General features: G+C 41.5%; 4 protein-coding genes across 12 annotated transcripts; 2 read left to right on the top strand and 2 right to left on the bottom strand.

The window, feature by feature from the left end:
- Positions 1–125: 125 nt before the first annotated feature.
- On the bottom strand, positions 126–12,239 carry LOC112561851 (protein HGH1 homolog). 4 transcript variants are annotated; one of them, XM_025234647.1, is made up of 7 exons: positions 12,104–12,239; positions 10,905–11,045; positions 5,758–5,913; positions 2,640–2,891; positions 1,843–2,286; positions 829–1,019; positions 126–349 (listed from the first exon to the last, which is right to left on the bottom strand). In XM_025234647.1, the coding sequence occupies exons 4-7, from the start codon at positions 2,854–2,856 to the stop codon at positions 131–133; spliced, it is 1,071 nt and encodes a 356-aa protein (XP_025090432.1). In that variant the 5' UTR covers positions 2,857–2,891; positions 5,758–5,913; positions 10,905–11,045; positions 12,104–12,239; the 3' UTR covers positions 126–130. The 4 variants fall into 4 exon arrangements, with proteins under 4 accessions (XP_025090432.1, XP_025090434.1, XP_025090433.1 ...); XM_025234649.1 differs by lacking the exons at positions 5,758–5,913; positions 10,905–11,045; positions 12,104–12,239 and adding an exon at positions 3,704–3,792 and having other exon boundaries at positions 1,843–1,981; positions 2,647–2,891; XM_025234648.1 differs by lacking the exons at positions 5,758–5,913; positions 10,905–11,045; positions 12,104–12,239 and adding an exon at positions 3,704–3,792 and having other exon boundaries at positions 1,843–2,011; positions 2,647–2,891.
- Positions 3,934–10,024, top strand: LOC112561850 (3-oxoacyl-[acyl-carrier-protein] synthase, mitochondrial-like). Its single transcript, XM_025234644.1, is given in 8 exon segments — positions 3,934–4,208; positions 4,537–4,737; positions 5,283–5,440; positions 6,457–6,641; positions 7,712–7,838; positions 8,841–9,069; positions 9,625–9,663; positions 9,666–10,024. Coding segments are annotated over 8 exon segments (1,317 nt in total). The 5' UTR covers positions 3,934–4,039; the 3' UTR covers positions 9,875–10,024.
- LOC112561852 (2-oxoglutarate and iron-dependent oxygenase domain-containing protein 2-like) lies at positions 10,176–17,553 on the top strand. 2 transcript variants are annotated; one of them, XM_025234651.1, is made up of 5 exons: positions 10,176–10,606; positions 12,667–12,777; positions 13,939–14,032; positions 15,935–16,059; positions 16,199–17,553. In XM_025234651.1, the coding sequence occupies exons 1-5, from the start codon at positions 10,604–10,606 to the stop codon at positions 16,757–16,759; spliced, it is 894 nt and encodes a 297-aa protein (XP_025090436.1). In that variant the 5' UTR covers positions 10,176–10,603; the 3' UTR covers positions 16,760–17,553. The 2 variants fall into 2 exon arrangements, with proteins under 2 accessions (XP_025090436.1, XP_025090435.1); XM_025234650.1 differs by lacking the exon at positions 10,176–10,606 and having other exon boundaries at positions 12,623–12,777.
- LOC112561849 (solute carrier family 22 member 13-like) lies at positions 17,101–27,991 on the bottom strand. 5 transcript variants are annotated; one of them, XM_025234642.1, is made up of 12 exons: positions 27,834–27,991; positions 24,837–25,059; positions 23,118–23,277; positions 22,541–22,771; positions 21,814–22,010; positions 20,840–21,073; positions 20,505–20,639; positions 19,588–19,676; positions 18,822–18,942; positions 18,405–18,477; positions 18,112–18,256; positions 17,101–17,675 (listed from the first exon to the last, which is right to left on the bottom strand). In XM_025234642.1, the coding sequence occupies exons 1-12, from the start codon at positions 27,901–27,903 to the stop codon at positions 17,554–17,556; spliced, it is 1,800 nt and encodes a 599-aa protein (XP_025090427.1). In that variant the 5' UTR covers positions 27,904–27,991; the 3' UTR covers positions 17,101–17,553. The 5 variants fall into 5 exon arrangements, 4 of the variants coding, with proteins under 4 accessions (XP_025090427.1, XP_025090426.1, XP_025090425.1 ...); XM_025234641.1 differs by having other exon boundaries at positions 24,837–25,062; positions 27,834–27,980; XM_025234640.1 differs by lacking the exon at positions 27,834–27,991 and adding an exon at positions 27,032–27,441.
- Between the last annotated feature and the right edge of the window lies 1 nt (position 27,992).

Consider the following 27,992-nt stretch of genomic DNA (forward strand, 5'->3'; position numbering starts at 1 on the left):
AAGGCTTATTTTAGCACATGTGGACACAAAAAACATGTGCAGACAAGGTATAACGTCTCAGCACATTTTGAGAACGATGATAGTTTGCCCAGAAGTGTCCCCTACCCACTTTGTCATATTTTTGATAACCCTAAGGATTTTCCTCAAACTTCTTTGCTATGTCTAAAGGAATTTCAACCTTATGAAGATCCTCCATGCCTTCCTGGGGCTCATCAGCAATGAGTATGTCAATCAAATCCATTAGTGTGCTGAGGTTGTCTTCTACTTTCTCCCACTTGTGCAACTCACGGAGAATAACATACGCATTCTTCTCTTTAAGGTATGCTCGCCCAGACCTGGTGCTGCTCAGCTAAACAGAAATATAGACAATCCAGTTATTTCCCTTAAGTGTGGCTCTACACATATTTCAGTTACTAGGGTCATGCTTGATTTTGTACCTATGTCCAGTAGTGTTAATCGATGATACATATGGTTGTAAGAGAAAGAGCACAAGACTTTAAAAGCCACTTAACATGCAATTTCATGGTTTGCAATAAGCAAAATATCAAATTATTTTCTGCTCTTGTTGATCTATCAGGAAAAAATATCCATGCATTTCAATATTATTTATGATAACTTTTCACTATAAGAATTATAGTAAGTTATCATAAAGATTTGTAATCAATGAAGTTCTCATGACTTTGTATAAATTTTTTTTTTTAGTTTTGCAATTCTTTGTTGATTTTAGAACAAAATCATCTGACATTTCCACGACAGTGAATTCATTCACACTACCACATATTTATTTCACTCATGCATAAAATTAATTTTTTAAAAAAAATTAGTTACTTTTGTAAGTGCTTGGACAAGCATCTTACGACTCTCAGGATCAGGTTCACGAGTTTGTGTTGGTGGAAGATACTGGAGATCTGGTGGCAGGCGCTCCATGTCATCCTCATCAAACTCCTCTGGGCCAGCCAATGGAAGGAGCAGCCGAGGCAGCAAGTCCACTTCAGGTCCCAGTAGAACAGAATGTAAATCTGTATGTAAACAGCAATACTGAATATAAAACTGCACACCTCAGAAATAAGATGGTAAACAGGAACAACTAATGTAACTCTATCAATAACACTTTCGAGTGTTAACAGAAAGACAAGGTGTAGACAAGACCCAGTGACAGTTTCAGTTCATGCTAACCCACATCTAGCTCATGATCTGTGAATGACTATTCTATCATTGTCTGTCCTATGTATTATGCTGTTTGTTACATTGCCTTTTCATATCATATCTTTTCTGCTGTGAATGGAAAATTTCTACTGTAACATTTGCTTGCTCTAATGGACAAATTTCTTATGAAACAGTATACGCATCCATACCACCATAAAATACATTTAAATTTTGGGTCTGAATCTATGCCAAGCCTACACTACATCCAACTTTCAGGCCAGACAACTGTGCCCATTTATTAATGTACCAATACGGAAAATTTAAATGGTTTTTTCATGGGATGAAGTCAAAAGTTATAACCGTTCCAAACCCCACTACCCCTAAATAAAAGGGAAATCACAAACAATGCCAGAAATAAAGAACAATAAACCTAATCAGCCACCCAAGCAAAGTTATGCTGAAAGTGATATATAATCCCATCAGCATTATTTCACACTAGGTAGAAGCACATTTGAAAAGATCTTTGTATGTTGCATAAAAATAATTATTATTAATAATAAATAAATAATAAAAAAGTAAAGCATTTATATTACCAACCTTCTCCTTGACAACTGCTGCATAATGAAAAGAACAGACCAAGTCTGTTTTCAAATATAAAACACTATGTTCATAACCATTTAATAAACCTCTAATTACCATATTCAAAGCAGCAGTTCTTCACAATTCCAATGATGCCACGTCTTCTGATAACAGATGGAGCAAAGGACATGAAAGGCAGCAGGTTCTGAAGCAAATCCTCGTGGTGCGAAACAAGTTCCTGTCTCACATCTTGCACCTGTGCCAGATTCATTAGCACAGCTGGTAGCTGGTTCATATTAGTATTTTTGTTAAAATCAATGTTACTGATGGCTTGAACAAACCTTTTCAATCCCACCTCCTCCACCTTTAACACAATCTCTGCCACTTTAACAGCACCATTTATTGATCGAGTTAAGTTTGATAAGAGCCCACACATAGCATCAGCTTGGTCATAAGTATGGTCCAATGCCAGCCGAAGTAATTTTACAGTGATGTCTGTAAAGCCATCTGTTTGTACTAGTGAACTTGTGACAGTCTCATCTGCTGTCACATTCACTAGACCAGTGGTTCTCAAAGTAGTGGTCCGCGGGCGTAGGTCAGGTGGTCCGCGGCTGACAGTCGTCATATGTCAGCAAAGTGATGTTTAAAGTGATGCATTCCTCGCATTAACATTTTACTTACAAAGAACGAGGTATACGTAGTTTTATGTCAACTACTGTCACAGACGGACATTTAGTTTTGAATTGTAATAAAACAAATGCGGCAATTTAAATTTGAAATTCATAGTACAGAGTGATTTTTAGACCTTGGTGGTCCGCCATAGTTTTTTACTTAGGCTTTGGTGGTCCGCCATAGTTTTTACTTAAGTAAAGTGGTCCGCGGTCCGAAAAACTTTGAGAACCACTGCACTAGACAACTCACAGCATCCTTTCGAACCACATGGTCTTCATCTGCTGCAAATGAGAGAATGGCTTCCACAAATTTTAACTTCTCACCAATCAGAGTTCTCCCCTGTGTATCCCCAGTCATGCCCAGGATGTAACTGATTGCAAGTCTTTTCACATCCGGGCGAGCACAAGGTTTGAGTAGAGGAAGTAGTTCCTTCTCAATATATTCATCAGAAATCTCCATTTTTAACTTAAAGCGGCCTTAATTAAACCAGGCACCTACACAAACAAGCAAAAAAAAAGCAATGATTAAAATTACCTTTTAGCAAATAGAAGTCAGAAAAGTAATTAAAAAATTAAATATAAACAAATTAAGCATTTTTTTATGTGCACAATATTTTGAACACCGATAACTGTGATCAAACTGCCACCTTATCAAATCTATATCACCAACAACACTCTCATATTTATAATAAACCATACAGCATGGTACATGCTAACTAAGCAGTAACAGATGAGGCCTACTATATAAGTCATTAACATTCTGGCTTGGCTCTTGCATGCACGATGCCAACTTATTAGTGTTTAGCCTGTTGTCTGGACCAATCAAATCAAATGTGTTCTTGTTTGTCTATACTACGTGTAAATTTAAGGTGGATTTGAGGTAAAACTTTTTTTTTAATCCTTTTAGTGTCTAAGCATGAAAACACAACAAAATTAATCATTATGATTGTAGCAGTAGCACAAGTGTACTGATTGATAGAGGGCTAGCTGTCCTCCATGGACGTTTTGATGACATCATACCATGGACGTGTATTCGAAACGGCGTATTTAAAAGCAGGTATCAACCGATCATCAAGAACGTAGATAAAATCCCCAGGAGATTGCTGGTATCCACATGATATAGCGAGATTGCATTAAATTGTTAACACATTGACAGTTCTGCGATAATGAAAGGATTTGTACATAGAACTACATTGCCAACGATGGACAAATCAGAAAACCATCTACACACATTTTATAATCCCTCCATTTATATGTCAACTGCATTTTATAAACACATATCAGTAAATGATAAACAAAAGACTTGCTTGTTATTATCCAACACGTAAGCCAAGAACCTCACATGGGTTTGTCTCAAACACACTGAATGACTTCCCTTGAATTTGATTAGCACGCAGTAAATACTTTTAGGTTTGTTTGTTGTTGTTTTTTAGGGGAAATGGTCTTTTGCAGTAACAAATAATTTCAAGTAGTTTAATGTTTTAATAAACTGCTTGTTTGTATTATTTATGTTTAGATAACGTATGTTATTTATGGTTGGAGTACAGTTGCCTCGGTTTAGTCCTATGGTTTCAGCAAGAGAAAAAAATTCTAGTCTGCATTGACTTTATACTGTGTTTGAGAACTATGTGGTTCTATTAACAATGATCAGTTTGCATTTAAGTTTAATATTTTGCAGGTGTTTCTCAAGTGATAGGAGGAGAGTGGTTGTTACCGGCGTGGGCTTGGTTACTTGTCTCGGGGTTGGTACGGAGACAGTGTGGCATCGTCTGCTAGACTGCAGGAGTGGATTAACCCACGTCAGGGGCAAGGGTGTGCAGTGAACACTTTTTCTTCTTAAGTGTTAGCTTTGTTTGACATGGCAAATCGTGTACAGACTTATCCCGATATGCATACAGATTATGCCATACTGTGTTTACGATGTCTTGAGTGTTAGCTATATAAGGCATGGCACCTCGATCATGTATTCAGATTTATCCTAATATGTATTCAGACTGTCACACAGTATGTACGTGGTCTTAAGTGCTAGGTTTGTCAGACACTGCTTAACCTAATATGTGTACAGATTATGCTATAGTGTGTTTATATAGTCTTGCTAGTTCTTCATGTCAGACTTACATATATACATTCCCACGTGCAGGCTATGACCAGATTCCCTGTAAGGTGGTGGGATATGTACCTCACGGGATTGGAGCTGGGGAGTTCAATAGAGAGGTGACAGTACCCAGTGCACGAGACAGGGGGGTGTCACAAGCGGCAGCTTATGCCTTAGCAGCGGCAGAGGAAGCTTTGACTAGTTCCGGATGGAAACCCCAGAAGGACGCACAACTGGAGAGAACAGGTGTGTGTGCATTTGACCTTTGGCTAAATAATGTTTTGTGTGTGGATGCATGAGTACTGTAAATATAATGGTTAATTCCTATTGTAGTGAATATGATATTTGTTAGAGAGGAGTGAAGATATGCAAAAAGAAAAAAGGGTTACACTTCAATGTACATTATCATTAAATGTACTTAACATATTAATGTGTGTTTTGTGTATGTGTGCATTTGTGCATTACATTATGCTATATCACTAAATGTTTGAAGTGTAGTACATTACACCATACTGTATCACTAATTAAGTGTGATAGGTATGTGTAGACCACATCATTGTAGTGTGCGCATATATGCACCATCACTAAATAGTATGTATGTGTACATTACATAATACGTACAGCAGCACTAAATGTTATTCATGTGTATATCACACCATATAGTATCACTAAATGTTATGCATATGTACATTACAGCGTATAGCGTCACTAAATGTTAGGTGCACAGATAACTTTGAAGATGACAAAGAACATATAATTCTATATATAGATTCTAATGTGATATTTTACAGGTGTGTGCATTGGGACAGGCATGGTATCGCTAGAAGATATTGTTGATGCTGGAGAACATGTGCGTGGTGGCCGTTACCGCAAAGTGAGCCCCTGGTTTATTCCTGAGATCCTCATCAACATAGCTGCAGGCCATGTCAGTCTAGCCTATGGCTTCAAGGTATGGAGGCCATGCCTGTCTATGACTTCGAAGTATGAAGGGCATATCAGTCAATGACTTCAAAGTATGCAATGCATTTCAGCCTAAACCTATGGCTTTGAGATATGGAGACAATGCCTGTCAGTCTGTGGGTTCAATGGACAAAGACATGCAAGTCTAACCTAACTCTTTCCCAGCATTATTTTTTCTCAGAAGCGAACTTTCTCACAACCAGTTCCTGTTTCGCACACTGTAATACAAACATTGTAGTGTCACAAAACACATCACGCTTGGCATAAATGAATAAATAAATAAGGGAAGAATTAAACTGTTGGTACCTTCAGGAATTGTTTTACTAGGAATTACTTCCCTTAGGCAGCTGAAATCCTAAACCAATCAAGTATTTTGAAAGTAGGCAATGAGTCAGTTGGTTGAGCAACGTGTTTGAGATGGTTGCTGGTTACTCAATTTGACGTGGATTTGTACTCCAACAGCTGAAAATGACAAGATAATAAAAAGTAATATTTGAAGCATAATGTATATTCTAAAATCCATTTTTTGTCACTTTATGTTTTTATATAGTGTGTAAATAATTTTATTTATATTTCTGCCTCGTAAGCTACTTTCATGACAGGAGCTCTCCATTCTATACAGTTTCAATCTTTTTCTGAATTTAGTACAAGAAAACAAAAACTTTATTTCTTGCAATTAACATCACTTGAATGTTTAAAAAAAATCTCTTTGAGACAGGGTTTCAATAACAGTTGTCTGTATTGTAAGTTAATAGGAGTAAATGTTGGAAAGCATTGTACTTGGTGCCACCACTCTGGTGCCAAATGACTAATCGCTTTGCTTTTTGTACATAGGGATTGAGCTAAGGCTTCAAAGTATGGAGAAATGAAGTTGTTATTTTAATGTCATCTTATGTTGGAATGAAAGGGCTTGATATTTGATACGTGGCACCACTGTGGTATATCTTAAAAAAATCCACAGCTTATTTCGAAAAATTCTTCTTGCACTTGTTTCCCTGTTGACAGGGCCCCAACCACACAGTGTCAACTGCCTGCACCACAGGCCTTCATGCTATTGGTGATGCCGCCCGTTTCATTTGCCATGGTGATGCAGATGTCATGCTTGCTGGTGGCGCCGAGTCATGCGTTGGACCTCTTGCCATGGCTGGCTTTGCTCGCATGAGAGCACTCAGCACCAGTTTTAACGACAGGTATGCACTCTGCATATGCCATCATCATTAAATAGAAACAAGATATTAATGATTCTGACAGCTTGGTTTAATTCTTATTAAATTATTCATGATAGTTGACAAGAAGGTGGCCATAGAGCCTTGAAAGCGTTGCGCTGCAATAGCATAGTTCTAATTTTGTTTCAATAAACCTTAGTAGCTGGTTACATCATTAGTGTCAAGGGTGGAATCTTGCAGCAGTCTGGCCAAGAGGATGAGGGCTGTATTTCATCGAGGAGCAGACATTCACATTTTTCTGGACATACTGCTCTTTTAAAAAATGATGGCGATGTGAGAAGAAAGCTCATAATTTTTCACTGTTTTCAAGCTTACCAACCACAAAATCTATTTATCATCATTACAAGTTATGCTTATTCTTATTGACATTAGAATTTACTGTCTACCTTCACTTGAAATTTGTGTTGCCAAATACAAGTTGCCCATCAGAGGTAGTGTTGTGGTTTAAACACTCGCTTGTCACCATTTCAGTGGGCGGCTCAGGGTTCAGATCTTATTTTGGGACATTCTGTGTATGTGATACCTGTCCACAGGGCTGGGTGCTGGGGGTTTTCTCCAGGTACTCCAGTTTCCTCCCCACTCCCTCTACCCCCCATAGTGCATAATTGCTGCAAGGTTTTAGCATTTTCCTACTAAATAAACCAACCAATCAACCAGAGACAAAAACAAATGTTTTTCCATTTTGCAACATTGTGGATGAATATTCTTGCCTTAAATAAAGTGATCGTTTGAAAGCTGACAATAAAATCACCTCTGGAAAAGTTAGCAGCAAAAAGCAACCCAAGTGAAGCCAGGTACCATGATCCAGTTATTACATATGTAGCTTTTGCTTTTGTTAAGCATGAACAATTTATTCAGTGTGCGCTATGTAAAAAAATCCTGTTGATATTCTATTCAGTATGTATAACTGGTCTCCATTGTCAGTATGTATTGTTGTCTTTGTACTAATGATTGTTCTGTGTATTTTTTCATGACCTTGATGTATTTAACAGACATTGATGTTTGCAACATTGGCACCACTGACAATTGTTTAGTCCTCAGGAGGCCTCACGGCCATTTGATGCCAAACGAGATGGCTTTGTTATGTCAGAAGGGGCAGGGCTGCTTGTACTTGAAGAACTTAACCATTCTTTAGAAAGGGGAGCTAATATCATAGGTGAGGTAGGTACACACCAGTCACTTTTTTGTTTTATGCATTGTAATATTTTCAGAATTTGGTAGTTTAATGTGTTTGATGCACATGACATGTTTCAAATATTTATGAAACATAATGATGTCACTATGTTACTTGGCACATAAAATAATTTGTAGTACATCTTTACTGACAAACATGATATTGTTGCCTTGCCTATATATTGTGACTACATCAAGTAGATCATATATCACTATCCCATTTCAAATAATAATAGTAAATTTTACTTACATAGCACCACATCTCAGCCCTGTGGGCAAGGTCATGGCAAATAATGATTATGATAGGAAGAAACTAGAGGAATAAACCTAAACTACAGGAAAAGAAAAGGGATGGAGCACAAGAGGGAACAAAATTTGATGCTGTTTAATTAGCAACTGATTGCATGTACCTTGCTGTTATCCAACAACTCTTTAAAATCAAAATCAATGCACAAATTTCACAAAGTTCAGAGTACGTTATGTAAAAAAATCCTGTTGATAAAAGAAATGGAAGACCAGAGTTGTCCGTGAAGTCTGGTTTCAAATACACCTTTTTATTATTATTAATGCTATTGTCAGATGAATTTTTGGGAGTTGCAATCTTCAATACTGGATCAACTGATGATACCTATAACTTTAACGTGCCCCAGTTTTTTTGGGACCATATGTGCATCTATAAAGATATGTGTAGAGCATATTTAGACATTTTCTTGAGGAATTATACTGAGGCTATAGGTAGTTTTCATCACTCTAAGCCTAGAATTTTGCTTCCTGTGAGCATTGACACTTTGGGGATGTGGGTGGGAGAACTGCTAATGTACAGTGCTTTGTTGTGGGTATTGTCTCATAGGTATTTTTAGTGTTTGAACTCGTAATGTATAGCATTTATATTTATTTATGTGAAGTCATAGGTATATTAGTGTTAGAGCTTCTAATATACAGTCTTTGTTTACTTTTCCTTTGCTTTTGTTTTGTTGTTATATGTACCAGATACTAGGGTATGGCTTATCAGGTGATGCCCACCACCTTACATCACCATCCAGTACAGGTGATGGTGCTTATCGTTGTATGAGGGCAGCACTGTGTGACGCAGACCTTGACCCCTGCAAGGTTGGTCATGTGAATGCGCATGCCACCTCAACACCTCTTGGTGATACAGCAGAGAGCCGGGCCATCCTCCAGCTACTAGACAGACATGCTTTTGTGACCTCGACAAAAGGTACATAACCCTTGGTTAATAGCCAAAAGGTACATATTTTGTCCCTCCAGTGAGCACAGTGCTTTTGCTCATTTTTGCACCATTGTATCACTGGATGGGAGATGCCTGTCTCTGATGTTGTGTTAATACTGACATATTATCATGCATCACAGTGTCTCTGATGTGTTTTTGCTGACACACATCACAGCCTCTGATGTTGTGTTATTGCTGATACATGGCCGCAGTGTGAAGAGCCTGTAGGCTTCACCTACATTCCTCAGGAGGGTGTAATCAGAGTTGTGAGGTCTGTGTTCATTATATCAAAAGCCTCTACTAGAAACAGAGAAAATGTAATCAAAGTTCAGAGTTTTTATCAGATGCTGCGAAATATTAAGAATGCATAGAAAACCAAAACTGTCCCAAATTTGTGGGTGTGAGAACTTCTGATGTACAGTGCTTTGTAGTGGGTAAATTCTCATAGGTGTTTTTAGTGTTTGAACTCCTAATGTATAGCATTTATATTTATTTGTGGGAAGTCACAAGTCTGATTTTTACTTTTTTGTACTTTCTGTACAGGTGCTTTGGGACATCTTTTGGGTGCAGCAGGCAGTGTGGAGCCATCCTGACACTGTTGGCTTGTCAAAGAGGCCAGATTCCACCCACACTGAATCTCCTGAAACCAGACACAGGTTGTGATCTTAACTATGTCAGAGACACAGTCCAGGACTGGCCAGTGCCTTTGTCAGGCAGGAGAATAGCCTTGACAAACTCTTTTGGTTTTGGAGGAACAAATGCCAGCATATGTGTAGCACAGTTCACCCAGTGAAGAGAAGTACTTTCTTTGTTAAAAGAAAATAGAAATAAATATGTGAACAGACTGCTACAACTGTGGAATGTATTTACTTAAATTTGAGCTCACTTACTTTAACTTTAACTGTCGACTTCAGAAAATGTGCATTAAAAGCTCTTAGTTTCCTGTGTCTGGAGCGCTGCAGTTGAAAATCTGCAAGAAACAACTGTTGTACAGGGTCTCAGTGATGTCAGTTATAGGACCTATAGAGCACACAAAAATGCATCTAAAACTACCTTTATTACTGTCCTCATCTGCAAGAGGTGCCTGATGCCATAAATCACATAAAACTGCTGTAGATTGACTGACATCAGCTCTTCTTTCCTACAATTTTAAAGTTGATAAAAATTCAACAGAAGATAATTTTTTTGTACGCGAGTACACAAAATTCATAAGGCATGGTTTGGTGAATGATCCTTCTTGTAGGTTGGACCAACTATTGAACTCACTCTTATGTCCATTCAAGCTATTCTCTCAGCTCTATGCTTCAAATGAACATTCAAGACATTTATTTCCAGAAATTCTGCAGAATAATTTTCCAGGTTTACATTCAACTATAGTTAACATTTTTCTGCCCAGTGTGTGTGTATGCATGTAAAAAGGAGTATAGGTACTACAATTTTAAAGAACTTACCACTTGAGCTTCTGGGTTTTTTTTTTAATTACAGATGCTTATCCTGACAATGTAAATCACAGTCTGGCCTTATGGTAGGATTTTGCGCTATACAAGCATCTTCTTATTACTATTACTTATATCAGTCACACCTTATGCTAACATAAAAGAAAAGATTTAGTATTGCTACTACAACATAATGCTACTGCCACAGCCAGTCCTGCACTGCACTATAATACTAACACCACAACCACTACTACTCTACAACATGCTTCTAACACCAGCAACACAATAACCATCATGCTTTCTAATAAAAGACCGAAAATCTGTTGGATATAACAGTTCAAAATCTCAAGACAAAAAAAATCAAAAATTAGACTGTAAATGACATACCACAGGAGAAATGGGGAATTTGCCCATTTCCTCACAGATGAAGGCATACTCCAGATTGGTCAGTCCTGCTCCATACTGGACATCAGGGTCAGACTCCAGAGGCAGAAAAAGATTCTAAAGACCTTGTGCACGTGCCTGCACCTTGAGGGTTAACATGAAGTGTAATGAGGGTTAACATAAGCTGTAATGATTAGCATCTCTCTCTCTCACACACAAACAGAGACCCTGTCAGTTTTGATCTTCTTTCTCTTTCTCTCTTGGCATTCCCTTGATCAGACCATAAAAAAACAAAAACAATCACTAGAGTATACTGCTAATACCACAATCACTACTACCGCTAGAACAAAATGCTAGCGCTACACTCAGGCTTATTGTGCATGTGTTAGGCTTGTTTATGAAAATACCTTGTCTTCTTAGACTGCAGACATGTCTGTGATGTGTCTAGGGGTTGGGGTGGGTGGGATTGAGGAAGTTTGTGCATGGTGCATTTTTCAGTTTGTGAGTAGTTATGTAAAGTGTAGTGAGTTGTGAGCTAATCTCTGCTTGGGAAACAATGCTGCAACTATCTCATTATCATCATTATATATATATATATGAGACTCATGGAAAACTGCTGCTGTTTTCACTTTAAAGGCATATTGCAATGATAAAATCTCTTTAGACAGTTTAATTTCAGGAATCCTTCTAGAAGTACTTCACCCACCTCTTTGTCAGTTCATGTTAGTTTGTGTCAATACAAAAATTTCTTGTTAATTTGTGCTTGTACCTGGAAGTTTGGGGAGTTTTAATTATTCTATGATGTCAGACATTTGGACATTTATATATGAAGTGATGTTTGTTTTCTGAACAAAGAAGGGACAGAAAAGAAACAACAGCATTCATTTTTTCATAACATTTATGAATAGTCAAGCTCAGGAATATGCAGCACCACAGCCTTGGACAAGAGGACATGAATGTGCCACACCAGTGGTGCCCAACCTTTTCCCTTCCGAGGGCCGCACTCGACATAATATAAAACAGGCCACAAGGCAGTTTTGCCAGAATCATGCTGATGTTAAAATAAAATTAAAGTAGCAATATACCAAAACAATCTTGTGTCCGGTTAAAATGAGTGGGCCACACAAGGAACTTTTGCGGGCCACATGTGGCCTGCGGGCCATAGGTTGAGCACCCCTGTCCTAAACTGTCTCATGACTCACCTGCAGCTCCTTAATGTGCCTGGAGAAACTACATAGATCCCCTTTCCCCTGTGTTAGGATTTCTTGTTCTAGGGGTGCCACTTTATCTTGGATAAAGGTCACAACTCTTTTGTGAATGTCCTGTGCCCTCAGGGACAGCCCCTCCACAGAAACTGGCATAAGTGCTGATGAGCCTGTGGAGTTTTGTGCATATGATCAGCAGTCATACTTTTTCTGTTCACAAGCATTTTTATGACAAATGTTTAGACTATGGAAATATATAACTGATTTTAGGGACTATGACAACATGATCCAAATTGAATGAAAATTCTGTTTATTACTGAAGTAAAATGAAGTCCTACTATCTAAGCATATAATACATGGATCATAAGCCTTGTTATCACTAAAAGGTTATGTTTGTTAGCAGATTCCTGCTGGTATAACATATTGTCATAGTCTGGTCACTAATGTTTGTTTGTGTGTACTGAACCATAAATGAGTGAAGTTTATCACAAGATACTAAGTCCACAGTTCTGTGTAATGTTTGTTTACCGGCCATCTGCGGACTTGTTTGCATGTTTCAGATTGAAGCAGAAATTGCTAGGAGAAGGTCTTTAGGGTTTGAGTCCCTAAGGCGAGAAGCTGAGATCAGGGAAAGGTTCACTCCACTTCACAAAGAAGTTTATTATTTGAAGGTATGAGTGATGGATAGAATAACGTGATACTTTGGCATGAAACACAGTGATAAAGTGATAGTGTGATAAACACGCGAAAGTGTAGGTGTTGACCGAGTGTACCTTACTACCCACCCTCAGTTAACTTCACAAAAAAGTCTATTATTTGAAGGTAGGACTGATGTAAAGAGTGACATAATACTATGACATGAAACAGTGATAGTGTGATACACACATGAAGGTCTAGGTGTTGGCCAAGTTTACCTTACTATGATGATGATGATGGCGATTTGTAATGTGCAGGTATCCATTCCGAAGAATGCTCATTGCGCAGAAAAAAAAACCAAATGAAGAACAAAAAAGTGAACAAATATATAAAACACCAGGAAAAGTAAAAAATGGACAGAAGTGTTTCTTGGTAGTTTAAGACTGGCTTGAAAGAAACAGATGGGTTTTCAGTTTCTTGCGGAACGTGGTAGGTGAGGTGATGGTGGAGAGTGACGATGGCAGAGCATTCCACAGCTTAGGTGCCGCGTGTTTGAAGGCCCTGGCTCCAGTGCGCTTCTTGTTGGTGTCTTCCACTGCAGGGAGACAGAAGCGTGACTGGGAGCCTGAGCGCAGGCTACGTGACGGCTGGTACGGAGGAACTATTTCCTGCCTCACTGACTATCCTTCCTCACACCCATATCCCCCTCCCTCATGGGTGGTTCAGTGGCACAACGGTTAGCGCCTGACACCAAAACAGTGAGGGTTGGCTGCCCTGGGCTCAGATCTCTTCTTGGGCATGCTGTTCTTTCGCTGTATGTGGCTTCTGTTTACAGGGCTGGCTGATATAGCCTTAGTTGCTGATGGCGTAAAATACCAATCATCCTCCCCTCATATATACCTAGACACAGGCATAGAGGCAAGGCTGCAGGCACTGCTTGAGGATCAGCCCAAAGATGGATTAGTACCACATCAATGGGTGTTGTACAAGTCATCATAGTCAATCAGCGACCATATCACTAGTTGTAGAAGTCCTCATTGTCGGTCAGTGACCATATCAGTTGTTGTAGAAGTCAATATTATCAATCAGCAACCAGATTAGTAGTTGGATGCTTTACAATGTTGTTTGTTGTTTTCTGTATGCTGTCCTTGTACACTATCAGGTATGATATATATCAATAACTATTTAATGTGTAGGAGGATTATCTGGATCAAGACTTCCTGCATATTGTGTTACAAGCCAAGACAGCCACCAGTATCCAGTCTGTTTCACACCTGATGGAAACACTGGGTAAGCCACCCTGTGAAGTTACTTATCTGGACAGATGGTTCCATATTTGGCTTGTAAAGCAGATGTTGACCAGATTGTTTGCCAAATGTCCATGTACAGTGAAACATTGTATTATTATATGTCAGCTACTTAAGATATTGTTTTCTTTTTTTGTGTATGACAATACTATCATAGACAATTATTGCTAAAATTGTTCTTTGCTCAATGTCTTTGTCCACATAAAAATTTCCATTTTATTGCATTTCTTATGCCTGTTGTGGTGATGTTAGACTTTTATCATATTCAGAACAGATCCCAGTAACTAAAGCTTCATTTGAAACTTTAGCTTTTTGTGTTGATTGTAAAATAAATTATAAATGATGTGTTCACTGTTACCTGAAATTTATTGCTGGAAACATCAAGGAGATGCTACTGCCAATAGCCTAGGCAGTTCTAGGGCATCGCTACTATCAACAACCTAGAAAATTCTAGGGCATCATGGGAAGAAGAAACAACTACAGGTCATGAACGACATCCTAGATTTCTGTGACCAAAGGAAATTAAAAGAAGTTTCCAAACCCAAAGAAACTTCCAGATATAAAGAAGTGAACTGTGCCATCATGAAAGGTATGAAGGCAGCTAAGAAGAACTGGACTGAGAGACAGTGACAGTCAAAAGGTCAACCAACTACGAAGGACCCCTCACTAAGACAGATCAACACATGACCTCAGTCGTCAAAGACAGCAATGACCACCTCCTCACAGAAAGCAATGCTGTACTCAACTGATAGGCAGAATATTTCAAAGACCTGTGCAGCTTCAAGCTGAAGACAAATGTTAACATCATTCAAAAAAACCAGACTAGAAACAGCAAACCTGCAGACTGGAAGAAGTTGAAGGAACTGTACACAGTTTGAAGGGAGGTAAGTCGCCAGATATCAGTAATGTGCCAGCTGAGGTGCTTGGGCACAGAGCCAGAGTCTAGGAACAATAAGAATGACCCAGAGAATTAATGCAGTCACTAGTCATACCTCTCCCCCTTAAAAGTGCCGAAACTACAGGCACTTAAGCAAAGTCATGATGAAAGTAATACAGAACTTCATCTGCACCACTGCAGAGGAACTGATAGGAAAAGAATAGGCTGGCTTTTGATCAGTAAGAAGCACAGTTCAGCAGATCTTCAGCCATCGGATCCTTATAGAGATGCATCTTCAGCATTAGTGTGACCTCTATCACAACTTCATAGACTTTAAAATGGCATTAGGCTTTGGCATTTAAGATCTTGTTGAAGTCATTGAAGGATGGCATCTCCACAACAGACATCCTCATCAAGATCACAACAGCACAAGTGGTTATTGCTAAGCTGGAAAGGATCTGGCATAGCCATAACATCAGGTTTACTGCAAAGTGCAATCTGTACAAATGCCTTGTAATACCAGTCCTGCTTTATGGATGTGAAACATGCAATCTGCTTTCCAACACAGAAAGGAGAATCTGGACATTCAAGAGCAGCTGCTCTGGATCTCATACAAAGATCATAAAACCAATGACTTTGTATGACATTAATAACTGGAGTGGTTGTCCTGTGCAGGACCTGCTCAGTAAATGCCCAAAATAGGTGGGAGTAGCAGGCCCAGTCAACTGCCATATCTATTCATGTGCTCCCCACAATATCAAGGGATGAATGACTGACTGATGACTGACTGCAAGATATTGAAATTAAAAAGATAAATGTTTACTAGTGATCCAGCATGTATGATCGAGTTCTTCCCCTTTGTATATGGATAAAGTGATCACTGGCAAGACTATGTCTGATAGTTGTTTGTGTATAGGAGGAGGAGTTCAGACTATTTTTGTCATTTGTGTTTAGGAGGATGGGTACAGACTGTATTATTGTTGTGTATGTGTTCTGTTCTCTGTGTAGGTGAGGGTCTATTCAGACTGCCTGTGTTCACAAAGCAGTTTTGTCACCTGCTACTAGATGAGCTAGATGCAATAGAAAAAAGTGACTGTCCCAAGGGACGACCAAACAGCATGAACAAATCTGGGGTAAGTTTATAAACACTTGAAAATATTTGTGGCACGCATGCATACATACACAACCTGACATTTAGATATACAAATCCAGACACATGAAGATATTGTAATTTTGCAGATTCTTCTCAATGAAGATATTGTAATTTTGCAGATTCTTCTCAATGAATATGGATTTGACACCTATCTGCTAGGCCCTTTGAGACAGCAGTATCTGGCCCCTGTAACTTCACTTCTCTTTCCTAATTCTGGAGGCATCTGCTTGGACTTGCCCAAAGCTTTCACTGTAACCTATGGATCTGGCCACGACCTTGACCTCAGCTGTCACTTTGACAACAGTGAAGTGACCTTGAATGTGGCCTTGGGTTATGATGGATTTTCTGGAGGTCATTTAGTTTTTGGAAGAATGAAGGATGAGCTAGCCTCACAGGATAGTCTCAAAACTCCGCTTCATGTAGAGCATCGAACTGGCTGGGGAGTTCTTCATCGAGGAGGACATATGCACAGTGCTGAGAAGCTGCTTGGTGGTAAGCGGTGCAATTTGATCATGTGGATGCGGTCTTCTGCTGTGGGCAATGTTACCTGTCCCATGTGCAATCAGCCACCACAACTGTTGCCAACTCCTGGTGCAGATGATGGTTTCACAATTCAGGATCAAGGGACACAAATAACTGTTCCAAGACAACGTGAAGTGGATGTATGTCATGCATTATGAAAGTTGTTCTTTAAGATGTGTTGCGACATTATGGAATGATTTTTATGAGTTTCTGTGACATAATAGAGGGTGTGGAGAGCCTAGTGGTTAGAGCAGCAAAGTCAGAACCTAAAATTATGAACACTAGCCAAGTCGGATACCCAGTTGATACAGCATACTTCCTTCAGTTGATACAGAATACTTCCTGCAGCTGATGCAGCTGTGGAGTGGGGACCTGATTGTGTACAGGGTTGGGGAATGTGAAGCAGTGAGGGAGAGAAGATCCATCCTCACAAAAGCTTGCTGTCAGATAATAAAGGGCTTTAACATCTCACTGCCCTATAACCTTATAGTTGCAAAACTATTGTCTCTTTTTTTATTACATGGTGTACATAGAACATTTCTGTGAATGGACTGGTAAGTAGAAATGTCTAGCATAAGGTAAACATGATTCATACTAACCTAATAAAAGAATGAAGTAAACATCCAATCTTGTAAAACAATATCATTTTCTATTCTGATATAAAGCATTTTTGAGTGAATTCATGATGATGACCATAATGAGCAATTGTCTGCGTACATGTATAAGCTCAGATGTATTGGTTTGTTCAAGATATAGCTTAAGGCCAAGATTATGTATAGAGCACAGATAAGACACACTTGAAAACATATTTGTCTGTTAGGTACACAGCTGTAAACTCATGAGAACAAAAAAGCCATAGCTGATTATAATGTGTGTCCTTCTTCATTTCCTGGACCATACCATATCACAAGGAGTTGAAAAATATAAACATCTTATGTCAATGGAAAATGCATTACAGTTTTGTTGTAATATTCTCTTGCTGAATGGAATGTGTGTCCATGTCACTCTCCTGTGGTTCTGAGCTCATGCTTGGTTCGTTGAATCTGGAACTGCTGGTCTGTTTGTGCAAGGTTTCTGTGTACAAATCCATAAGAAATATTGCCATATTTTTTGTTGTCATAACTAGTGTCTCAAGTTATTGTATACCTGTTTTGTTTTTGTATAGTTTTAGCTCTTGCTACTGTTTGCTTGATTATTAAAGCCAGTTGTTACCTGAAAAGTAGTGAATGTGACCTAAGCTGACTCAACCAAAGGCAACATGATCATTTACTCATTTAATACCTCTCTGAAGCAGTATAACAGATACTGCATTACATAAAGTACCGACATTCATGTAAATTTGCACCCCAGCTAGTACTGCAACATTTGCATTGACATTTAATGCTAGTACTGACACATTGTGGAAGATGCTACACCCGGAACAAAGAGCAGGTAGTGTAAGACTGTATGTCTGTAACCATGTAGTGACTATAGAACTAAGGGCAAGTAGTGGAAGACTGTATCTCCATACCATTGTAGTGGCTGTTCTCAACATCCTGGACAGTGTCTGGAAGCTGTTGATTGTGAGTGTCAGGTAGGAGAAGGAGCAGTCCACCACCAACAAGCACCATGCAGCCAAAGAACATGACAGGCACCTTGACCTCTGACCCAGTCCCCTGATGATAACAGCATCTGTTTTTGAATCATTTATATGCACATACTTTCATCGCCACAAAGTCTCTGTTGTGATAAAAAAAAAAAAAAAGATTAAGACATCTCTGCCATAATGCAGTTGTTCAAAAAAAAAAAAAAATAGAGACCTACCAGCTGGTTAATCTGGGGGGCAATGACTCCGCCAAGGCGTGCCCAGAATGTACATGTTCCCATTCCGATGTTTCTGCAACAGCAGTTGCATTTTGACAGCATTATCTGTTTTAGTCACTGGAAGTCTGTCAAGGCTGATGCACTTTCTTTTAGTCTGTATATCAACAAAGATATACTTTCCTTAATTTGTATGTCAAGGCTGATGTTTAGTTTTGTCTGTATGTCAAGGCTGATATAATTTCTTCTAGTCCGTGAAAAGCACAGTAAAGGCTTGTTTATGCCTATTTAATTAATATTTACTCCACATAATTTGTAGACTAGTTTTAAGCCATTATAAGTAGAGTCAGTACAAAATGACACTGTTTTTGAGTTAACTGTTGGGTACAGTGTTAGATGTTGACTGTAAAAACTGTTTACCTTATGACTGTTGGGTACAACTCAGTTGTGTACACGAAGATGACAGAGAAGAGGCCAGCGGTAAAGAAGCGACCAGTGATAGCAAGGGCAGTAGACACATCCTCTAGTTTGACACCACTACCTGTCGTGAAAAATAATTTTATATACAAGAGTGTGGTCCAGTAAAGCCTCCTGGTTAAGACATGTTAAGATCCACCAAAATCTGGTCATAACTGAGAGGGGTTGTAGAGCGATCAACCAGACTGCTTTGGTTCCATGAATTCATGAACCACCACTTAGAGCCTATACATTCAAGTTTATTTTTTCAAAATGTTGAAATAAAAACTCATTAAAACCATATCATAGCCATACGGTCCTTTTGACTTTCACTTGGTCATGCTTATTCTGCTCTTGTTGTGCTTGACTGAAGATTTATAGGAGAACTAATTCTTCAGGAAATTTTTCAACATGTCTGCAAAAGGAAGTCGGATTTGGGAGGTAGTTGTAGATGATGTTTGTATAGTGAAATACATCTCCAAAACTGTCTGGAGTCTTAGCTAAGAGGGTGGTAATAGGGAAGGTCTTAATAAGGAGGTTTTGCTATATTATGGTAAGGGTGTTGCTTCTGGGAAGGTAGTTGTTAAAGCAAGGGAGACTCTGTGGGCATGAGGCACACCATCCAAGCCCTGAAATTTATGTATCTGCTAGATTAGCATCACTCATAAATGGTATCTACTGCACTGGGATGTATAGTATGAATGGTATCTGCTATATGAACTGTACTGACTTGTTGTCCTGCGTGGAATGGCAGAGGCACTGATGCAGCACGCAGCAGCTGAGAAAAAATAGACCAACAGGGGACGCTTTCGTCCGAATCTGGTGAGGGATATAGACTGGATGTTATCATTATCCAAAATGGAGCATTGTACAGTGTAGGGCCATTAAGCCTCGGTGATTGGGCTCCAAACGGCTTAACCGTGGCTTCAATATTTTTGATAATGCATAAATTACAATAATGAAAAAATAAATGTTATGAGAGTATCTAAATATTTAATCCACGGTAGTTCATAGCATGTCAATCACAGACATTCGAAATGCCAAAGTGACAGCTGCCAACACCTGTCTCGAGTGTTTGTACCACTGTTACTCTCTGTCTTTCCTGTGTCTGTATCACTGTTACTCTCTGTCTTTCCTGTGTCTGTACCACTGTTACTCTCTGTCTTTCCTGTGTCTGTATCACTGTTACTCTCTGTCTTTCCTGTGTCTGTACCACTGTTACTCTCTGTCTTTCCTGTGTCTGTACCACTGTTACTCTCTGTCTTTCCTGTGTCTGTACCACTGTTACTCTCTGTCTTTCCTGTGTCTGTATCACTGTTACTCTCTGTCTTTCCTGTGTCTGTACCACTGTTACTCTCTGTCTTTCCTGTGTCTGTATCACTGTTACTCTCTGTCTTTCCTGTGTCTGTACCACTGTTACTCTCTGTCTTTCCTGTGTCTGTACCACTGTTACTCTCTGTCTTTCCTGTGTCTGTATCACTGTTACTCTGTCTTTCCTGTGTCTGTATCACTGTTACTCTGTGTCTGTATCACTGTTACTCTCTGTCTGTCCCTGTCACTCAGTCTTCCCAGTATCTGTCTCTGTCTCACCACACCTATCCTCAGTGTGTCTGTTTTCCCTCCTCTACCAAGTTTGTAGACAGTCACCTGTTCATGATTAACACAGAGGCAGCATAAGCTATGAACTCCACTAGTCCTCCGATGAAGAAATTCAGGTACATGTTGCCAGGCAGCGATGTGACTTGAAATGTCAGGCCATAGTAACCTGTCGAGATGGACAGCCTGAAACAGGAGCAAAGTCATTTCTGCTAGCTCAAGCTTATTAACAGTGAGTGTCATTCATCCTAGATAGGGACAGGTAGGTACAATCATGTAGTGTAGTGTACTGACATCATAGCCCGGACTGTCCAAATGCCTCCCTGTACTCACTGAGTGTAGCTGGTGACAGTGGTGACAGTGGTGACAGTGCTACCATTACTTACCAAAGGTAGAAGAGGACGAGTGAACGCCGACGTAGGTGAGGTGTGCGCACCAGGTGCCAAATGTTGTACCTGCTTCGGGGGGATGCCGCTGCTGTGGCAGCCTCCCTCTCCACCAACTGCCAGACGTCTTTGGGGAAGGGGATCTTGTTGACCTTGGCCACATGCCGGGCCAGCGCTTCGGCCTTGTCGAGGCGGCCATTGAGGACCAGCCAGCGCAGGGACTCCGGCAGCACGCTGTAGGAAGATCCACAGTCCTCGTCAGTCAAAGATACACTACAGCACGATATACAGCTCTACTTAGTTAAAAGCAGGCTTCAAAAAAGATTCGCAGCCCTTGTCAAAGACGCGCTGTAGAAAGTTACAGCAGCCCAGTCAGTGGTGAGCTACATGGTATGACAAACATTGTCAGGTAAATATTGGACTGGACTTGTACTTATTATCATCATTGCCTCGGTGGGAATATCTCCTAATGTTCTTGACACGACAAACACCATGGCAGAAAGCGCTTTTGCAACCATTAGGTCCAGAAAAACAAGGTGGAAATGCTTACGTGTCAAGGATGCAGCCAAATAGAAACTAAAATAATAATTAGGCCGGTCACAGTGCTGGCCTTCATGATGCTTCATCAGAATTATGTTCTTTTGTCTACCAGGCTGAGGGGATCAGCTCTCCTTAATTTTATGTCTGTGTCGTAGTCATACGTCTATGTGGTTGTCAGCATTTGATCTTCATATTTGTGTTTTGCTTCTCCTTTTTTGCAGTTGAATCGTATCTAATGTTTTCTACTAAAAAGATGCGAGCTGATTACATCCATTGGTTGGGTTTCCCCTCTGCCAGTAGACAGACCCTTTAAATGTGCGGTACATGGAATTGAAGACCGTTATACTGCATTGTAGAAAAACATGTTGTACTGCAGTTGGTTCTCAGTGCTGTACTTTGTAGCGCAGGTTAGACACATGGCCTGACAGCCTCACCAGATGTAGAAGACGACGAGGGCGCTGGGCACGCTGATGACCAGCTGAAGGTGGCGCCAGTTGCGCAGCAGGCGGGCCAGACCGGGCAGCACCATGACAGCGGCGCCCCAAGTGCATTCCATGGTCGCCCCCACAGCTGGCCGCTGGCGTGGAACAAACATCTCCATGGCAGCAATGTAGGTGGACGTCTGCAGGCCCTACAGAATGAAGGCAGAGTGGAGAAAGAAAAGAAAGAAAAGGGCTAGTCAAACGAGTGAGTGCTACTACCTCTTCTTATTTTTCCATTTTCTTTCTCTCTTGTATAGGTGACCGTGTATAGTACTACACCAGAATATACTTGCGGAAAAACAGACTTTTTTTCTTCCAGAAGATCTGGTTTGCCGTGAACTGCCTGACCACCCCCACTCCATAAAAAAGCAGCATCACTATGAGTGTCATGTCACTGTCAGCATTACTGTAAGTGTACTGTCATAATCAGTGTCACTATGAACAGCATCCCTCTAACGGCATAAAATCCATGTCACTCCAAAACCACCAATGCTAGGACCACCTACTTCAGCGACTTTTATAATATGCATTGTATACTTTAACTACTCCTACAAATAATAACGAATACCTTGCAATACCTCTACGCTTAGGCACACATCGCGCAGTACCTCCGACCAACACAAGCCCACAACCTACCAACGCAGGTAAAACATTTTGCTGGACATCGCGGGCGACTCACCTGCATCAGCACTCCTTGCACGAATCGGAGGACGGCGAAGATTGGGTAGGTGGGTACAAAGGCCAGCCCCACCCCCACAGCCACTGAGGTGTACAGCGTGCCCAGCATCACGGGCAATCTGCCCACGTGGTCAGCCACGTGACCAAACAGGATGCCGCCCAGCATGACGCCGCAGAAGTAGATAGTGGTGGCCAAGCTCCCGAGGGACTTTCGCTCACAAACCAGATCCCACTGTGAGGGGGAGGGAACACAGAATCAAAATAATGTACCTGCGTGAAATGGGGGAGCCAGCGGTCGACACTTTATGCAACCAGTGTGACGTCACAAACTGGGTGGAGCTTTAAATTTAGTCACATGACTTAAAAAAAAAATAATGTGATATCATGATTGGACAGGAAGAGTCACGTGACATACAGAAAGCAAAAGGTCATCATATTTATTTCCATAACCTCGCCCAGCATTGCTGTTGCGATGAAAGCCGAATGCACTCTGATGCCACTCCGTACAAACCGAAAAAAACCCTCTTTACCTAACATCAGTTTACTCCCCTCCCTGTGTCATTGGTCTTGCGACTGACCTCTGACACTATGGTGTGTTCTCCGTACATGGCCATGTACTCCCACCTGTCTCGCCCATGTTGACACGTGACTGTGACGTTGTCGCCTGACGCCAGAAAGAGGCGCGAGCTGCACGTGCCAACCGGCGTTTCCGCCAGCACCGTCATATTGTTGTATGTGCTGGAAGAAAACAAGTCAACCATCAGGAAAACTGAGTCGCTTTGTTTGACTCTGACGAGCTCTGTGTCACGTGGCAACGTTTAAAAACCAGTGACAACATAGCATCTCAGTATTGTTAATGTTTTATTATCATACTTCCTCAGTAATAACATGAATGTAACCTCAGCTTTAATTTTATAGTTTAATGCTTTACTTTTAACATATCTAGGAAGTCTTCGTAGAAGTGGTGGCAGGAATAAAAGTGATAAACGACGTGTTAATAGTGTGCAGGCTCACCTACTCAACGATCTTGAGATAAACTTTACTCCAGGGTAGTATGTGGTCAGCTTCATGCGACCCCTGGTGGCGAAGGCTGCTTGAGTGATTACTAGTCTTCGCGGCCTGTATATTAAGCTCACTGTCTGTCCGGCTCACTACGAACTGGCATCACTGGATTGCTGGCTGACGATTTTTTAAACGAGGCATGATACTACAAAGCTTCCGGTTTAGTCACATTTTTTTGTTTAGGCTCGCCGAGACTAACAGCGGAGAACTTGGCAAGAGGCTAAGCGTTGATCGTGGCAGACAGACAGAAATCCGCCTATACACATCCATGGGCTCACTATTTCACTTCTGACACCGCCCGTCTCTCCGTGACACAGTGACACAAACTTGTTTATACGTCCGTGGTATGACCTCCGACTTCTGTGCCCACGCTGCCTCGCGGAGCAAAAATGACTCCAGGTGTCCCCCACTTCGATGACCACGATCACCTACGACCACATGCTACGTGGACCCTGGTTTTCCTCGTCCGCGTTTGGTGGATATTTTCTACCTACTGTCCATGTTTCTGGCATTCTAGCTGGGAAAAGAGCTGTGTCCAAGCTCCTTACAAATTCACTGATATTAATAATCCGCGGACATTAGGGATTGTGACGAAATGTTTATTTAAAGTGTTGTTCACTGAACGTTAGGGGTTGTGACGAACTGTGAGTGTTTATTTAATGTGTTGGTCACCGAATACTCGGGCCAGTTCGTGGCCTTTGAAAGATTTGATGTCAGGAATTGAAGACTTGTGGTAACTGTTGTACTTTAGAGTAAGAGTGATTTGGTAAATAAAATTTGGCAGTTTGAAGTTTTGGTGACTTGACTCCGATCTGATTAATGTTCTTTGAACATTTGAAGTGGATGTCGATTAGTAATCTAAGGTTTTCACCAGCGAGAGTGAGCTTTACTTTAATTAGATATTGTGTGTATACGCGGAGCATAAGTCAACAACTATACCAGCCATAAAATATAACTGACGCCGTTTCTACAACATGGGATTGAAATTGCATTAACAAGACGATGCATACAATCAAACCGTACTCCCAGACTGGCACACACAGCTGTACACACTAACCACGCACAGCTGTACACACTAACCACGCACAGCTAGTCACATTGGCCATACACAGCTTTACACACTAACCACACACACAATTCAGGTCGCTAGCCCTGGTCCTTGACTTAACTTTAACCCTAACCTTAGCTCTACCTACATGATTCTACTACGGACAGAACTGTGCGTGTATACCTACATGTTTCTGCTGTCGTTGTGACCCTGCATTGTGTCGTTGTCTGGTGCAGCAGCAGACGTGATGTGACAAAGGTGAGTGGGGGAGGTGCCATAGAAGGCCATGATGACATGGTTGAACACTAAGGGAATGTAGTTGGTCGCCAACATCGCCAGCATCAGGAACTGGAACCTGTTCCGCCTCCCCAGCTGTGCAATGAGCACGTCGAGACTACTGGCCGGCCTTGCTGCTGACACAGGCAAAAGAGACAAGTCCAGTCACAAAGAACTATACAACTTCGGTGTCAGCTGTGAGACCAGTTTTTAAAAATATGTTTTCATCAAAATGACGATGTACTGGTGTTTGTGGCTGACGACAACGTACTGATGTTTGAATAAGGGTTCCGCACTCAGACATCACGTGTCGAGGGTAGCAAGCGTTCGTGCGCTCTGTGTGTTGAGCGCTCATGCCTCGTGTCGTGTGTAAAAATGCTGACCATGCACTTTCTCGGGGCGAGTGTGATTCGAGAGCCTGTGCGAGACAAGGTGGAATGGCAATGGTCAGACCAGACTTTCGTCAGGGGAGACTATCATCTGCTCTGGACTTGAAGACCCTGACCATGACCACACACAAGGAGTAGCAGTACTGATGACACCAGAGGCTGCAAGACCACTAATAGCATGGGAACCAGTCTCCCCACAACTCATGTCAGCAAGATTCAACTCTAGAACTCTTCAACATCCACCTGGACTTCACCAGATGGACATACAGAAAACCAGATCGATCACATCACCATAAATCGCCAGTTTAGAAGGAGCCTGCTGGATGTCAGAGTAAAGCGAGGTTCAGATGTAGCCACAGACCACCACCTGCTTGTGGCAACCATGAAGATAAAAAAGGAAAAGGAAAAAAAAGGAAAACAGCACAAGGAATGGCTGACTTTAGGGACCTTGCAAAAGATAGAGAAAAGGAAAGAGCTGAAGCAGAAGACCAACCAATGTCAAGACCAGCAGGAAAAAGAAGAGTTCAGAGCAAAGTACTGAGAGATGAACTGAGAAGGGATGAGTGCAAGAGGCGACACGAAACAGTTCGCACACAGGATGGCAGAAGAGGGAGAACAAGCAGCTGGGCAAAATAACACGAAGAGACCATACGAAATTACACTAATTCTGTCAGGAAGGAAAAGCACACATGCATGGAGGCCAGTAAAGGATACGAATGGCAGCGTCATCACCGGGGATGCACAACAAAGATCTCGCTGGATGGAACATTTTGATAAAATACTTAACCGACCACCAACAGCTACTTTGGACATTGCCCCAGCTGCCGAACAGCTCCAAGTAAACACCAACCCACCAACCAAGGCAGAAATCATCAAAGTCATCAAGTCTTTGAATTCTGGAAGGCGCTCAATACAGACCCAACAGCTGCAGCAGAGATGCTACACCCCCGCTGCAAAACATTCGGGAGCAGGAGCAAGTTCTACCAGACTGGAAGCTCGGCTACCTAGTAAAGCTACCCAAGAAAGGCGTCCTGACACAGTGCAGCACTTGGCGTGGGACTACTCGACTGTCCATCCCCAGCAAGGTGCTGACCAGAATCATCCTGGAGAGACTGAAGAATGCCCTAGACAAGAGACTGAGGCAAGAGCAGGCAGGCTTCCATGCTGAGGCCACCTAGTGACAGTTGTTCTTTTGTTTTCTCCACAGGTTTTTTTGTACGCGTTTTTGACAGTTTTGACAGTGTTATCATCTTTGTCGCCCTTGTCATCTTTTTTCGTCATAACTTCTTACATTCTTCATGTGATCTTGTCAACTTCATCCTAGTTCTTGTCGTCGCTGCTTTTCTTTAATCTCGTCACCTCTTCTTCGCCCTTTCCGCCCCTGCGGGTGCGGAGTCTCAACCGTTCTACGTTTCGTCCTTCATTTTTTTGTTCCGTCATCTTCGTCGTTCGGTCCTGCGTCGTGTGGTCAGTGAGGCAGCTGGGACTGTGGACCAGCAAAGGGTCCCTGCGCACATCGGACAGACAGTGTGGTTGTGGTCAGTGCAAGAGAGTCGCGTGAGGCCACAGAAAGTGAAGGAGACAGTGTCAACAGAGTTCACAGTGCTCGACATCTAACGTCAGGCCCTAAGGCCTCAGGGGCAACAACTATAACAGTGCTGTGTTTGGTTGGCTTTTCCCCCCACTGATATTTTCTCTTATTAACATCCCTCGTTACCTTTTCTTTTCTGCGTGGCTGAGCGAGTGGGTGTGTGTTCGTGGCGGCTGTGCGAGCGGTGTCGAGCGTGCACCTGGCGACGCCGAGGGCGATACGCGATAACAGCCGGACAACACAGCACTGCAAAAAATGTGCCCGAAACTGTCAAAACATGTAGGGGATAGGTGTGCATGCCTGAATGTGTGGGTGGACGGGGAACCTTAATGCACATTATGTACTTGCACACACTTCCATTTCTCAATGTGTGACGTCACTGTAGGCCACTTGGCTGATACTAGCAGGTTGTCGTGGCCGTGCAGTCGCTCAAAACGTATGCAAACACACGCCTGTGCACACCTTGTGTAGACATACAGCAATGTAAAGAAACTCACGCTACACCACCACCAAGATACCCTGTGATAAGTATACTGACTAATTCACTGTAGTAGGTACACGCTACAATCTTTTGTCACCGACACGCTGTGATAGCTACCCACCACTCCACCTCAACGTGTGTCGTATGAGGCCTGAAAGGTAAACAAGAAATACAGTCACGTGACCTTACTGAATGGGGAGCAAAAGTCAGAGACATGGCTTTGGTGAGGGCGTTGCCAACGACCTGCCCCCACCTTCTAAGAAGTCAAGTACTCAACAGTTGGGTCTAAAGAGGCTAGGGTTGCGCCGTTGTTCCAAATATACAAGACTCGCTTCTTCACCAGCAAGAGATAGGCTTGTCTTGCTGCAAGGTGATGCTGACGGACGTGACAATCTGACCGCTTGCACAGACAGGTCAGGGGACAACAAACGTCAGAAGGCAACTTACCCACGACCATGTCCTGTCCAGCAGCCTCGTCTCGGTCCGCACGCTCGTCGCCGCCTCCTTCCAAAGCCATTTTGGAAGACGGGGAGCTACCTGCCCCTTCTCCCTGACGTCAGCAGGAGGTGCGGCCAGGATAAAAATGCTACTCTCTTGATTTTCTCT

Source organism: Pomacea canaliculata, linkage group LG4, assembly GCF_003073045.1.
Source record: "Pomacea canaliculata isolate SZHN2017 linkage group LG4, ASM307304v1, whole genome shotgun sequence".
Lineage (NCBI taxonomy): Eukaryota > Metazoa > Mollusca > Gastropoda > Architaenioglossa > Ampullariidae > Pomacea > Pomacea canaliculata.